Below are 15,757 nucleotides of genomic sequence, written 5' to 3'. Positions count from 1 at the left end.
GGCAGGGGGGGGAAAAATAGCAATATCTATTTTTTAAATGTATTGCCATACAGATTACACATTTATTTGAAGCTATTGAAATGAAAAACCATCTACATATTTTGTCACATGATGTTTCTCAAGGGGAGTAGGGGATAATTAGTCCGAAAATGGATCTGAAAGAAAAGCATGTGACTCATAACAGCCAGGTCAGGCTTCCAGCAATAATGCGGGGGGGATGTTCTTAAGATCATAAAGAAATACACCAGCACAGCAAGCAGTGAAGCATAGAGTGTTTATTTGACCCAGTACACATGATAACAAACTCAACTGTGTAAGGAACACAATGTGAGAGGGGGCGGGGGCAACAGAAGCGTATCCAAGCGCGGCCTGTCCCTGTGCATCCCGTAATGTGGCATGAGCCGGAACTCTGGCCTTTTACACGCCTCATGAAAACATCTGGTCATACAGATCAGCCTGCAGTCAAAGTCTTCAAGAGATTTTATTGTTTTTTTTAAAAAATGCCATTGCCAGAACTACATAGGGGACACATTAAAAACAAACAAAAAAAAAATAACTGGACTGCAGGCTTATAGCAAAAATATATACTTTATATAAGTTTTAACGTTGCCCTCATTCCAAAAAAATAAAATACAGAAACATACAAATGTTCATCCAAACACACAAAAGTGTTGTGTCGGTGGATGCAGTCTTGGCTGTTTATATCATGCAAAGTCACCTTTATTGTCATCTCGTGGAAGGTGTCGAAAGATTTTTTTTTCTTTTAGTCTCCGCATGCAGTCCACGATGCTTCCTCCAAATGCGCACATCAGGAGTTGGTTGACCACAGCGGAGATGGCAATGTAAAAACAAACACACACGCACACAAAACAAGCAAAAAAGAGCAACTCGACCATTTATAAAAAGGTCTCTGCGGGAGAATTATGTTCTTGCATATGCATCCCTTTTTTTTTTTTTTTTTTTTAGACGAGTGCTAATTAGTTCTAAAATTGAACAATACAGCACAGACTTGTACCAAGGTTTGCAGTCTTCAAAGAGGGTGGTAGCAGATACAATCTCTTACACGGGTATGACAACTAAAGAACACATTTACACGAGAGAGGAGCCCAACCAACTAGCCTGTAATACTCGAAAGTCCAAAAAAATGGCAATAAAAAAAAAAAGTCATATCTACAGAAATGATCATAAAAGGTTGTTGGACAATCTATTTATGCAGTTCACAGCCCTTTCACTCATGTTTTAACTCAGGTGCAGAAGCATAAAAACAAGGAGCAGTTGGAATCTCTCAAACAGTACTGCACTTAGTCCTGTTACATTTTCGATTTCTCTTGATTGTACTGTATAGGAAAATCAGATTGTCACCCCCCCAAAAAAAAAAAAAAAAATCACAAAATCTGCTCTTTCGTCCCAGGTTCTTTGTGAAAAGTTGGAGGTCTTGAGACCTTGCATCTATTTCCACTCCAAAGGAAGGAGCTAGAGTTTCAGTTCACCGGTCTCACAACCCACTCCAGTTTGTCACACCTTTAACACTTGTCCATTGTTTGTGGCAGATCAACTTTTTTTCCTTAAATCAGCAAGCAAGGAGATCCACGACGGCCTTAGCGAGCCACTCTGCAGGTGCACCTCTGAATTTGAAAGCGTAAAGAGACTTGGGGGAGTGTTTTTTTTTTTTTTTTGCATTCTTGTGTGGTGGTTCAGTAGCTGCAACCGTCGGGGAAGGGCAAGCCAGCAACACAATGATCTGCGCTGTCCAATAGGTAGGGAGCGTTCTCCTCGTAGTGGGTGAGGGGCACTGTGTCATCGTCAAGGCCTGGCAGGCTGTCCGGGTCAGCTTTCAGGTTAGGCCTCTGGTTGTCGGGGAAGGCCATGGAGAAGAGGGCCTCGGGGTCGCACACAAACTTGTACACGTACCGCTCACCGGCCACCTGGGAACCAAAATTGAACAGAAAACATTTGACATCCATTTGAACGCAAATCCACACCGTGGACACGTGCCATTGTAAAGGATGGAAGGAAACAAAGGGGTAACGTGCCTTTACCTTCTGCATGATGCCCTTCTCGTAGTAGTAACGCAGAGAGCGACTCAGCTTGTCGTAGTTCATGGCTGGTCTGTTCTTCTGGATGCCCCAGCGGCGAGCCACCTTAAGAGGAGGCTCCGTAAGTTACAAACTCATCGGTAGTATCAAAAAATGGAGAAGCAGCTGCAGCCAAACCAATTACCTCCTCAGGCTCAATGAGCTTGAACTCCATTCCTCGACCTGTCCAGGCGATAAAGTGTCCGTTGGCCGGGTCGTCGAGCAAAGTGACAAGGAACTGCCAGAGTTGCAGGGAGCCGCGGCGCTGGTATGGGGGTCCGTCTCGGTAGATGGAGGGCTCCTGTTTCACTTTACCTGCATGGAGGAGAGGAGGAGGGAGAAAATTGAGACGGGGAGGGGGTGGGGTGGGGTGTTGAGGGTGACAATAAAGCAAGACGGTCAGTTCTGCACTTCACGGTCACAGTGTGGTGAGACATTCCTGCCACATGGCGAGTGTGAAGTCGACTCACTATTCATTGCACATCACGGAAGAGTGGAAGAATAAAAAAAAAAAAATGTCGAGCGATAAATCCTATCCCCCGCCAGCCCCCCCCCAAAAATCTCACCTTCTAATCTTTCAGGGACAACGCAGGTATCGTCAAAGTAGAGTTGAGTATCTCGCTCGAAGGAGAAGCCTGAAGTTGAAAGATTTATTATTAGTATATTGTGACAAGAAAACACACAGCAATCCAAAGCGCAGTTCATCGTGAGCATGGGCTATCCACTTCCCCTTGACCGGTCACTTAAAATGCCGCTGACCTCTACTCGTTCATGCGTGCTTGATCCCTCTACGGCTCAATAAGCCCCGCACGGCTTAGGCGATGGTAATACCTCACGGACGAAACACTTCAAACTCACGAGAAAAAGAAAAACAACAACTTACTTTCGCGGTTATTTTGGTAGTAGCTCCCCGCCGTCCCAAAGGATGAGTGACAGTTGGGCACCTCTGCAAAACAAAGACAGTGGGCGTATAATTTTAGACCAGAGACAACCCAGCCTTTAGTGTCATCTCCGATGTGCGCCACATCAAAATCCACCTCACAGCTGATAGATATATTTGGACTTTGCGTATAAAGATACACAGTTTTAAATAGCATCTTTGATTTGTGTGATTGGCTTCGTGTTGATAAATACCAGTTATGATGGATGGATCAGTTGCCGCTACCAGTTACATGAAGCCGCAACTTCAACTGCCACCCGCCTACGCTCGCATATCTCACAGTAGACTAAAAACCTAGATCCGGGTAGCACCGCGCAACCCATTCCAGCCCTCGCACGCCCACGAAGCCTTTAAACTGGATTAGTGATGTGGCTGCTGTGTTAAATCTCAATGATAATCAAGTTACAAGCGGCCGTCCCCCCTCTGGGGGTTTGGGGCCAGGCTTCCGCTTGTCTCGGCATACCAACCGCGATGCAATTGTTCATTTTTCTGTGTCCCATCAACTGATAAGATTGACAGAAATCAACCGTAAGCAAGACTGTACTCCACAGGAAGTTCGTGTAACAAAAGACAGACACACTGAATATCTGTTTTTACTTGGCCGTTTAAAGAAAAAAAACAAACAAAAAAAAAAAAAAAACTAGTACAGTCCCTGCCAATATTCCCAACATGGACGTCTTCTGCCCATCTCGAGATGATAGCCCGATGTGACGTAGGTGTTTAAAGGCCATAAGAAGCTAAGAGGATTTGTCATTACATCACTGCCAGGCCAGCCGGTCATCCACTGTGCAGAAAAGGAGAGTTTGTGACGTTGTTGGTTGTTTTTTTTTTTTTTTCCTCCAGCAAAGTTCGAGCGTTTCAGCAAAAGAGGATGTTGATGCTGCAGAGCGTAACAGCTGGGTGTGTGGGTGTTAGAAGGACAACAGTCAGGCGCTTGTTTGATTTATACCATGTGACCAAACAGTGAATCTCTTTCATCGAGACTCACAGGTTTCCCCGCCCACCCCAGAAGGTGGGCTGACAAATGTTTGGCTCCTTCGTGCACCATCAAGTGGAGACATTTTAAGGCTTTTTTTGAGCAACTCGTCGTATCTTGTGGGCCACAAAGTCCTCTGAGGACTCTGGCCTCGATCTATTCCAGGTAGGCTCAGTGAGGAGCTTTTTGCCACCTGGCTGGATGACCCATTTACTTTTTGCCCTTAGAGGCTTAGGCTGAGCTAAAAGACCCACTTTTACTTTACTGGCATGACTCGGAGGACTGATCAGATTAGACTCGGTGAAAAGTGCGAGTGTGAAAGGGAGTACCTGTGCACCCATGCCACCATTACATGCTAAAACTTGCATTCATGTGTCAGCAGTCTGAACAAACATGGCCAGGCACATTCCTAACCCCGAGCTAGCTGTGGACTACCTGGCTCAAAGGAAAAATTATGAAGCGTCGCTCACCGGTATCAAAGCAAAAATCACGGGGCTCCTGCTTGATGGCCATTGAGTGGAACGCAGCCTGGTGCGGCGGGCCTCCGCTGGGAACGCCCTGCTCGGCGTATCTCGGGTCAATGAGTTCTTGTTTGAAGCCATGCGGGGGCACGGCTACCAGGGGTTCGGACAGTTGCCGGTGGTACAGCGGCCGGCCCTCGTGCGGCCGACCGTTGATATTGGCCAGCTGGGGCAGGAAGTGGGGTCGCCCTTGACTCTCTGATGGGGGAAAAGGTAGCGATGGCTCTGACATCTGCCTCTGGAACCTAAAGAGAGTAGCAGAAAGTAACATTAATCATTTAATGAAAGGACGTCGTTACAGTCAGACGCACACTTTGAGAACGGACAATGTGTATTGTGCAATGTGCAAGGACAAAACAAGCAGCGACGGGCAACCCCTGACAGGTTCCACAGTGATCAGATGTATTGGAACTGACTTTGTGTTTGCCAAGAGTGGGAAATTTGCATTACCGCTAACAAAAAGACTTATAGTAAGTGAAACAACAACATGTGAGGAGCCAAGGTCTGATATTCGGTCGATTCGAAGATTATTGGCACTGCTCAGACCTACTTACCGGTGCTCCGGTGTAAAGTTATTGGCATCCTGGCCGATTAGCGCACACGGCACGGCGAATGGCGGGCTGTGGACCGAGAGCGTCGGCTGGTTTTGCGGGCCTGCACTCTGCGTGAGGGGCTGTTGCTGCTGTGGGACATGTAGCGGCCGTGCTCCGGGGTTCAGGTTGGCTACACTGGTACGAGGGGGTGGTGTAGGCTCGTTATGGGGCCTCGCTCCAGCAGCGCTCGTGGACCCACACGGAGACACTGGCGTGGAGGGAGGGGTTAAGGGTTTGAAGCCAGAAGTGGACTGTCTGTCGCAGGCACTGAGGTCAAAAGGGAAGCGTCAATTAGAGAGGGATTGCTATTATTCTTTCTTCAAATATCTTTGGTCTTCTTGTACCTGTAGCTGTAAAGGCACTTCTCTGCGTAGGGAATGGGACTCCTGTCCTGGTGGCACGGGGACAGCTCTTTGGAGGGAGTCAGCTCGCGTTTGATCTTGGTCGCCGGCGGTCCATGAAACATCACTGGACAGCAGAGAGACGACAAAAACGACCACGTCAGATAAAGGCCAGATACCACCAACGTAATTGAAGTCATAAGCAGAAGCGCAACAGTTTCTTTTAATCTTATTTAGCACATCATATGGACAATACTTGTAAGTATTGCCGCATCTGTCCAGACCCACTCAGCAGTTATTTATCCATACATGCCCTACTGTTTGTGTAGCCGCACTAGATGCATCAAACCCATCAAATTTCACATTTGAGTCCCATTAGGACACACTCAATCCCAATACCCATGAATCAGTGTGGCTGCAATCTAATGGCGGTGAATGATTTTCTTCCCTGGCTGCTGCTGTAACCATTAGACCAGAGACGCATACCGGCTGCAGTTACCAGGGCGCCGCATAATGGCCTGGAAGAAACTAGATCCCGGAGAGGAGAGGGCGTCAGATGACGAGGGCGTTGATGGACTGCGGCCAAGCAAACAACGAACGCGCGGTCCCATGTGTGTGTGCACACTCGGAAGTCTAATGGCGGGGGAAAGATTTTCTTTTGCACTCAAACGGCGCAAAATGGTTGACGCTACTATGCTATACCTTTTTCTGCACTAATTACATTGTGTATGGAGCAGTCCATCTGTCACATTTGTCATTCTACCGACTGCAAGTCAACTTATGGTAGTGCAAGGAAAAGGCGGCAATCTAATGGCGGTGAATGATTTTCTTCCCTGGCTGCTGCTGTAACCATTAGACCAGAGACGCATACCGGCTGCAGTTACCAGGGCGCCGCATAATGGCCTGGAAGAAACTAGATCCCGGAGAGGAGAGGGCGTCAGATGACGAGGGCGTTGATGGACTGCGGCCAAGCAAACAACGAACGCGCGGTCCCATGTGTGTGTGCACACTCGGAAGTCTAATGGCGGGGGAAAGATTTTCTTTTGCACTCAAACGGCGCAAAATGGTTGACGCTACTATGCTATACCTTTTTCTGCACTAATTACATTGTGTATGGAGCAGTCCATCTGTCACATTTGTCATTCTACCGACTGCAAGTCAACTTATGGTAGTGCAAGGAAAAGTGTCTTCTCTGAACTGGCACTTGCATCCTATGCTTTCGCCATCTGCTGCTCCTCGGACACGGGTTCAAGTGCCTACCCCTTGTTCAAAGTGTATAGGTAAGAGTAAGAGGAATAAATTATTCAGAGGGGGGTCTACAGGGTTGAGAACTTTTGGCATTTCTTCGATATCAACTCTGTGATTCACCACTGCAGTCTCATTGTCATCGCCTATCTCGCAATTTGGCCTTGAATAGGTGCGAGAGAGAATGCCTGCAGCCTGGCAACGGCAGCTACCGTCAGCAGCTCATCTCACACTCGCACAGAAGCAACAGTGCAAACTGTCTTTACTAACACGACTACGAATGTTCCCACGCTACACTTCTGATTCCAGCATCGTGCCACAAGGCTGCTCAGCGGCCCCGTTTCCCCAGTTGACAAAAGTGAGCCCCGGCCGCAAACAGCAGGACACCTTTCAGGACAGGGGTGCACACACGTACACACAAACAAAGAAGTTTGGAAAGCAGGGTGGAGATGGCAAGCAACCGCCCTATCCACTGGAATCTGGTCCGCTCCGGCAGCGAGGCCCGAGTGCGGGAAAGTGTGAAATCAGATTAGGAGCTTGGCTCATGTGATGCCCCATGCCAATCGGCTGATTAAACTCAAAATGGTTGAGAGGGAGAGGCGGACAAGAGAGCGCACACAAGCCCAAAGCGGACTTCTGAGGACAAAGGATGACGTTTGTCCTTGATGGGATTAAGATATTTTAATAAACAATGGGTGACCCAGACTTTGGGTCAAGTAAATTTTGTGGCAAATACTGTATCCTGATGCTCCACTCAAAGCAACAAAGTAGCAGGTCTGGGGACTTGAAGTGGCAATGCTTAAAACATCCCAATTAAGAGGCAGTATAGGCAGCGTCGGGGGACATGGGCAACAACCATATGAAGGAGTACTCACAGCTATCCGACTGGAAGTCTGGGACGAACTGCTCGTCATCTGGCACCTGGGCTGTGAGAAGAAAGAGGCAAAAAGTTAAAACATGTCAGAAATGACCATGAACGGACAAGTTGGACAAACTCAAAATGCAACCAATCGCCATCTATTAACAAAAAAAACTTTCTGAGTCAGCAGGTTGTCGCGGGCAGGACTTTGGCCGCCTTCCCCTTGTTGCAAAACACCAAAACGTAGAATGAGTTCACACTCAAGTTAATGTTCCACCCCAAAACTTCAAACTCAGCATTTGTCCAGAAACGAAACACCGGAACAACAAAGGTTCCCGGATCATAAAGCAAGTCAAACTCACCTTCTGCGATCCAGATATCCTGAAGCTGACTGAGATCTTGGAAGAGTTCTGTCCATCAGATGACAAAGATATTAGTATTATTCTCTTGATTGATTGTAGGATTGATTGCAACCTAAGCCACACACCTTCTGTGTCCTGGGCGAGCTCAGTGTCCACAAACTTCCTCTTCCTGTCACTGAAGACCCTGCTGTGCTCCTCGACACGAGACTGTTATGGGGAGCACAAGGGGGAAAGCGCACTTTAACGGCAGTCCGATGACATCAAAGTACAGGCGGAACTGCCGGCCAAATGATGGACTGTGGGTTGTCCCACGTACGATGCTTGTGACGTGTGCCACTTACATTGGGCGGGACCATGAACGGGACCTGCTGGTCGTAGAAGCCGTCCATGTTCAGTTTCTGGTTTCCTGGGGATGGGGAGGGAAGGGGGGTTGTGTTGAAGAAACGGTGCTTTGTGGGTCACTGGAAAACAAAAGCGACACAAACATCATGTACCGTCCGCCGTGATTGCCATGCTGCCACAAACAGGCGGGTTTTTGAGATTTGAGCTGTGCCAGGCGAGTGGAAGTCGCACAACGTAAACACGCATAATGCAGTTACATAAGCCGGACTCATTGACTGAGATGGCAAAAGCTCTCCTGTATAATCAGCTCGCATATCTTGAGCAAAAGATCCTGAAATGTTCTCGTTGGTCCAGGATCGAAGGAGGCCAGCCCTTGAACTAAACATCACCATTTCTGTTATGAATTAAGAGTCAGTAACGACACATAAAAAGTTGTATTTGTAAAACAATAGGCAGCAGCCGGCAGTGGCCTCCATTCTTATATCTCTCTGTGGGCCCACAGATATGACTCACTCCGCTATCTCTCGTTAATGGATGACGAATAAAGCGTAGCTGAAGGCAATTACTGCAGACGCCAAGCAGATAGCACTTAGAACATGAGTGTGTGTTCGTGTGGCGCCATGTTCAGTCGCACAAGTCACATTTTGACAGTTTATAAAGCGCACCGATATATATACAGCGATATATACCAGAAACCAGGTGTATACTTCACTTGCAGCTGGAATTATTTTCAAATACTACAACTAAAGTGTGTTTTTCAAATGTTGCAGTAGAAGCAAATGATATCATACGACTGAGAATGAAAAACAAAACAAAAACATTTCCTGAACGCAACATGGCCGAGAATTAAAAACAAGTGGTCGTGAAAGCGGCGGTGGTTCTAGGCTCAAATTATGCAACACAAACTTTTGTTAACTTTTCGGCTTCGAGACTACAGGGTGGTGGGGTTGTCACCCAACACCCCCTTTTACTCCTCTCCGCCCTTCCCCCACCCTTCGTCACCTTGTTTTTCTCAATGAAGTGAAACTTGATACTCGATGCGTGTGGAAACGCACAGGAGGAGGGGAACCACTGGCTCCTTCATTCATACAAAAAAAAAACAAAAAAAAAAACGAAGACGAAATCACAAAAAATCCGCTAAGACAAAACAATCAAACCAACACAGTATAAGCATGCTTTTATTGTAAAATGGCGATTCATTTATTCGTGACGCATGTAAAAAAGTGCTAGTGGAAAGTAAAAATGTTTTGCTAAAATGGCGTTGCGCTCTTTCGCCTCAAACGTTTTGCGAAAAATAACTTGCTCGCTGTGCAGAAAAGTAGACATGAAGCTTACCTCGACTGTGTTTGTCTGGTTCCTCTCTAGCAAGGGAATGCGGTGGATATGTCCACAAAATGGAGAGAAAAGAAAGACGAACGAGTGTCGCTAGCGGTGTTACCGCACGCTCGGATTGATGTAACTGTCTCCACTAACAAAACTTGACTGAGCTCTTCGTTCATGGATCCACTTGCTTTTCCCTTGGGCTTGAGCGCACCGCAGAGACGCACACTGATTGGCCAAAGGGAGGTGTCTGTTAACCAACGCAACCAATCAGGGCGCGATTGCTCATGAATTATGCACGCCCTACCGTTCGGCCAATCGGAGCGCGGCACTGACCTATTTTTATGAATGGCTGGATTTCATTGACTTTTTTTTTCCCCCACTCAACTGTCGACGGCAGAGTCGATTTAAAGGACCAGCGTCAGCGGAAATGTACCGAAGAGGAGCAGAGTACAGTACTTCACATACACTATTTTGAATGAGGTTACTTCATTTACTGCATTCATCTCAGGATGCTACATTAGTAAACAAATACTGTAGTACTATTTGTATGCCACATATAGTTGATTATAGAACTGTATCACAATTTCATTCTTTGTTCAAGGTAAATACCATCTATTTCTCCAAATCAAATTGCAAAATAATCAATCATTGACCAGAGTTACTTTGTAGGATTAAAACCAAGGATGCAAGACTCATGCAAGTTAGCTGTCCAAGCATATGCCTGTGTGTTTGCATGCATATGTATGTGTATTGATAAAAGATGTGAGTATTTAAACGGCTAGAACCACAGAAAGGTTAGAGGTCATGAAAAAATATAAAATTGTCATATCGCCCTTCTGACACCAAATTAGGACACCCCCCCCAACCTACACCCCATACACTCTCAAAATCATCTCTCTCTTCAATCTATCCCTACAGTTGGCATAAGCAATAATCCGTCAAATCCCTGCAGCCACGATGCACAGATTATGGAACTGTGCCACGATCGATAATAGTAGATCATGATTCAAGCACCTTTCACACTGCCTGGCACAGCTGCCATTTTCTCACATTTTTTTCTACATTGCTGTTCTGCATAAACAGAGTGGGTGACAAAACTGAGACAAACACAAACTCCTCCTCCATGATAAGGTTTCGGCTCAGGAAGGATGTGTTTAACTGTCAGTTTTACAGTAAACTTCAAATGTGAGTGAAAAATAAACAGCTTGAAGCAAGCCAGTTTTGCATCTCGTTTCGAGAACTGCAAGCAAGAGGGACAACAGTTGTTTTGGAATACTTGTTTGAATGTATTGTTATGTTCAAGAGTGTTTCAAGAAGTTGAAATGTGTTTATAAAACATGTTGGAGGGGAATCTATCCATCTATCTTACAGCTCAAGTAAAAAAACAAACAAAAAAACACTCGACTTTTCTTTAAAGTTTGGATTCAGTGTCTACCACATACTACTAATCATAACATAGGGTCAACTAATCCTACTATGTCCATGTTTCTATATGTCCATGTTTCTATCTATCTATCTATCTATCTATCTATCTATCTATCTATCTATCTATCTATCTATCTATCTATCTATCTATCTATCTATCTATCTATCTATCTATCTATCTATCTATCTATCTATCTATCTATCTATCTATCTATCTATCTATCTATCTATCTATCTAGGTATACATTACTTTAGTGTTATAAAACATTGTTATTTAAATCATTTGTGTACAGATAAACTCGCCATGCTGTACGGTGTCGAGGCCTCTCAAGATAGTGCTTCACTTGCTAACTGCTAACAAAGAGACGCGATTGTTTTCAACACATTGCTCAACAGACATTGTGCCCGGGTTTCAAGTGTCGTGATTATCACCTGAACCCGTATGCAAGACTGACGAAAAATCTTCTGTGATATTCCATCCATGTATAACATTTGTATTTCTACATTATTACCAGATTAACGTTGAACGGCAATACGACCTAAAACTTACATGGGTATGCAAACAGCATACTACTGCTAGTGAAGCGATTAGAGCAACCTTAAACTGCAAAATTATTCCCAATTATTGTGAACACAAAGCAGACTGAGCGACTATTTTGCCTGTGTTATCTCACTCACTCACTCGACCGTGTGCCCTCGACCGCTCGTCCTCTAGCATGGATGCCTTAGCACACGGCGTACAAACGTGACATCTGAGTAGGAGGGTCTATTCAGGGCCAGGGATGCAAAGTTGAACACCTAATACTCGTTGAAGTCAATTGTCGCTTTCAAATACCTCGCACCATACACTGACATAATTATCCACATAATGCCGTGTTGCTGTGTGAAATTGCACTCTACCCCACTTCCCTGGATAAATGCTGGCTCTTCTGTTATGGCGCTGATGCGGCATCACGTTCGGTCATGCCTCAGGTCAGCGGCTTGTCTTTCAACAAGATGAAGATTTGTGCTTGTGTAGGTGAGAGTGTGGCCAAAAATAGCAGCTGTCAAATTCAATTGTACGCATGCTAAGCGTGAAATAGCAGAGGACGTGTTTGCTCGCAGAAGCCCGCGGGGCCGCTGGCGCACCTTTTTTTCGGCGTGGATATGGTGGGTGCTTGTTGGGAGGCATTCAGAGGGCGCGCGCATTGTGTTGCTCTGGCTTAAAATAAATGCAGCATACAGTGTATGCAGACTGCGCATTTTGCCGTGAGGTCAGGATGACTTCCTCATCCCTCGAAAGGCCAACTAGTGCTAGTGTAGGTCAGTGTGACGTGTGTGTAATTTACCTACGAGTAATTTGGGCTAATCCTTGTCTTTACTTAGCCCAAGAACACTCACCTCAGAACATTCGTTCTTCATATGCATTGAAATAAATGCAAAGAAATAACAGCACATCATCATAGCATGCGCTAAAATAATACGTACTTCATATGCTGCCGTGAGCAATACAAATCATAAAGTTTTGGTTTCAAATGAAAAGCATTTATAAGTGTTCGTGGCATTTTTTTTGTCGCAAAATTTCAGTGAGTTAATTCGGTCTTTCTGATAAACAAAGTCATTGTCCAAGGAAATGCATGCATGTCCAGCATTCAAAATATGAAACATTATATGAATGCATTTTGTTTTCAGGAATTAAAACAAATATTGGGGCCTCCATTTTTTTCATGTACTTATATATTTTTTTTTAAGTGCAGCCTTTGGGCGCTGCATATTCCCTGAGTGAGGGACAAGATTTGGCATGATGGCTATTAATAGCACGTCGCCAGATAATTCCTGCCTTGTTATCTATGCAGCCATGCTCAAGAAGCCTCGCCAAAGGCACACTTTTCTTCTCAACTGTCTAAGCCACACTTTCCCTTTATGGTTTCCATATTTGCTGACCTACATGTTCTTGGACTATTTCTGTCCCTTTTTTTTTTTTTGGTCACGTTGGAGTGATTCTCCAAGAAGCCACTTTATCACAGAAGAGCATGCAAAAGAACTTAGTTTAAACCGTTAAATGGTTTCTGCCGTGCGGCCTTTCACATTAGCTGAAGTTAGCATGCTAATTATGACCGTTCCAAAATATGCTTGTGGGGAGGAAAAATGTCCTGTTGATCGTGCTAGAGAAAAATTCAACAAAGCGATTTGGATGACTGCTTATTAGTAATAAGGAGCAAATAGTTTCAAGAAAAAGAACGCAAACACTTTTTGAAAGATTTGGAAATGCAAAATGTGATCCTATCTTCAGCTAAGCCTTAACAAGAAAAAAATACACTATATAAAAATGATAATATGTTGACATGTTTTTATTTGACAAATAAGTGCAGCGTGGAAAAAGTATCTGAACGTCTAGACCACACGTGTCAAACCCAAGGCCCAGGGGCCAGACTTGTCCCGCCACATCATTTTATGTGGCCCACGAAAGCAAAGCAAACATGTCAACTTCCATGATGCTTGCTAAAATCTCTACCAAAATTTAAAATTCTCATATGTCATAAAATAGAGACATATTGGAAGCATTTTCTTGTAGCCAAACCCCTCATTGCTGTTTGTCAAAAAATTAATCTCTACCAAAATTTAAAATTCTCATATGTCATAGAGACATATTTATTGTAAGCATTTTCTTGTAACCAAACCCCTCATTGCTGTTTGTCAAAACATGCTTGAGAGGATTGTCACAAACGACATCAGAAACAGTGATGCAGCTCACGCATGACAAAAAAACAAACAAACAACCACCCCCCCCCCCACATTGCTCTGAAATGTCTTGTGTCTTCAAGTAACGCCCAATCTTTTGACTTTATCCAGTCAAGTAATGTGAACGGAGTTACTCTTTTAACATCATAAATTGCTGCTTTGTGGATAATATTCGATTCTACGTAAAAGCAACACCAGGCGGTGCAATATTCTGGTTTGGAATTTTACTAATTAAACTTTTATTATTTATTGCTGGCTGCTGGGCCCCCAGAAACCAATTTGGATCCAAGCATAGAAGTGTTTATTTTATTGGAATAACAAATGAACACCTTGAATCCTTAATCTACGAATGTTCATTAATTCTTAGATACGAGAGATTGCCTAGAAATGGAGAAAGTTCTGCACTATTGCTTCTCTCCCTTTGAGTGGCCGTCCTGTAAAGATGACTAGAAAAGCACAGCGGAGATTCCTCCATTAGGTGGAGAAAAATCCTCGTGATATATTGACAATTCTAAGAAAAGTAAAATATAAAACAAGAATGAATGCCATTGGAGGGCAGCTACATGTTTTTAAATCAAGACAAACAGTATTATGTTGTATCTCCCCTCTCCAAAATCTTTTACGTGGTTTGACTGGTAGCTTAGGAATATTTTTCGACAACTGCGTTTTTTTCATCGTCACAATATTTCTAAGACATGGGCCATTTTAAAAATCCCCGAGTGACACACACCATGAATTTGTTACATCTCGTCTTGACCATCGTAACGTTCTGCTTTCTGGTCATCTAGTATAAACGTTTGCAGTCAGTACAAAATTCTGCAGCAAGACTCTAGACTTGGACTACAAAGTTTGATCATATTGCCCCTATGATGGCCAACTGTTAAAAATATTACATGGCACCTTCCTAATTTGTTAACTGGTACCTTAAATTCAATCCCAAGCATCCTCTAATCAACCTCCAGACCGGTGTAAAAATATTTAATTTCAGACATATTTCTTAAAAACCACACCAAGTATGAAGTAGTCTCTTGCCCTTCCTGGTCCCCTGGCATCTGGATTTTGGCCTGTTTTGCTTCCGCTTCTTCTCCCCTCACCCGCATCATATTAACATTCACCTTGACTTTCATTCAGATCTCTGTGATCAAAATTAGCGGTGTTACCCACTGATCCATCCAGCTGCCACCAATGTTTTCTAAAAAAGAAAAAAAAAAACGTTATGTTGAATTTACTCAGTACACAACAACCACTCTGTCCAAAATAGCGTCGAGCTTCAGTTTTTCAGCCTGTCCAAATCCAGTCTTCAACTCAATCTGCTGGGTCAAATTAATTAACCCAACCTAGGGAAAAAGGAACACAATCTGCTCCAGATCCACAGTTATTCAGTGGGTAGGTTAGCAAAACAACCCAGCATTTTTTTTTAATGTTAACAGAAACAACTTGATTAAATCACCAGATGGGATTTTTTTTAACCACAAATGTTGGTAACTTCATCAGAACAATCTAAAATAATAACACAGTTACAATTTTTTCATCGGTTTAGTTGGTAAAATATTGCAAGGCCAGCAGCCAACACAGAAAGCTACGCTATTGATTTCATGGAATGTTGGGGGTGGAATGTGGCGGAGGGCTCGCCCCCGCCCTTGACCCTCAATCATGTCAAAACAGAGGGCATGTTTGATCAAATCACATTATCTGATTAGCGATCAATTTGTGGTGTTATCAACTAGCACATACTCATTCTATTGTACACAGGTTGGTACAGTCTTTCAAAATACATCACTTAATGCCCCTAAACAACCCTCGTCGCCCACCGCTTTCATGCCAATGAGTCATACCTCAGTGACGTAACTCGAATTTATACATAAGTTGGAATGCGCCATTGCCCCACTACTTAAGTCATAACTGTCGTACATATTTCTGGAGAATATAATTCTAGGCCATAAATATTTAAACAATCTAACAGGAAGTACTGCCATTACTTGAGTATGCCGTCTTGAGTCACATGATGACATTCTTAGTATATATATATATATA

The 15,757-nt window shown here is 44.2% G+C and overlaps 1 protein-coding gene across 2 annotated transcripts; it reads right to left on the bottom strand.

Moving 5' to 3' along the window:
• Positions 1 to 759: 759 nt before the first annotated feature.
• On the bottom strand, positions 760 to 9,761 carry etv5a (ETS variant transcription factor 5a). 2 transcript variants are annotated; one of them, XM_019876950.1, is made up of 13 exons: positions 9,590 to 9,761; positions 8,254 to 8,373; positions 8,038 to 8,119; positions 7,913 to 7,960; positions 7,567 to 7,617; positions 5,450 to 5,573; positions 5,067 to 5,372; positions 4,462 to 4,757; positions 2,959 to 3,021; positions 2,642 to 2,710; positions 2,221 to 2,390; positions 2,034 to 2,141; positions 760 to 1,925 (listed from the first exon to the last, which is right to left on the bottom strand). In XM_019876950.1, the coding sequence occupies exons 2-13, from the start codon at positions 8,299 to 8,301 to the stop codon at positions 1,695 to 1,697; spliced, it is 1,596 nt and encodes a 531-aa protein (XP_019732509.1). In that variant the 5' UTR covers positions 8,302 to 8,373; positions 9,590 to 9,761; the 3' UTR covers positions 760 to 1,694. The 2 variants fall into 2 exon arrangements, with proteins under 2 accessions (XP_019732509.1, XP_019732510.1); XM_019876951.1 differs by having other exon boundaries at positions 2,040 to 2,141; positions 9,590 to 9,760.
• Positions 9,762 to 15,757: the final 5,996 nt, after the last annotated feature.

The sequence above is a fragment of the Hippocampus comes genome, unplaced genomic scaffold (genome assembly GCF_001891065.2).
Source record: "Hippocampus comes isolate QL1 unplaced genomic scaffold, H_comes_QL1_v1.1 scaffold110, whole genome shotgun sequence".
Taxonomy (NCBI): domain Eukaryota; kingdom Metazoa; phylum Chordata; class Actinopteri; order Syngnathiformes; family Syngnathidae; genus Hippocampus; species Hippocampus comes.
Note: the sequence above shows the minus strand (reverse complement) of the source record. Positions and strands in the feature narration are given on the sequence as shown.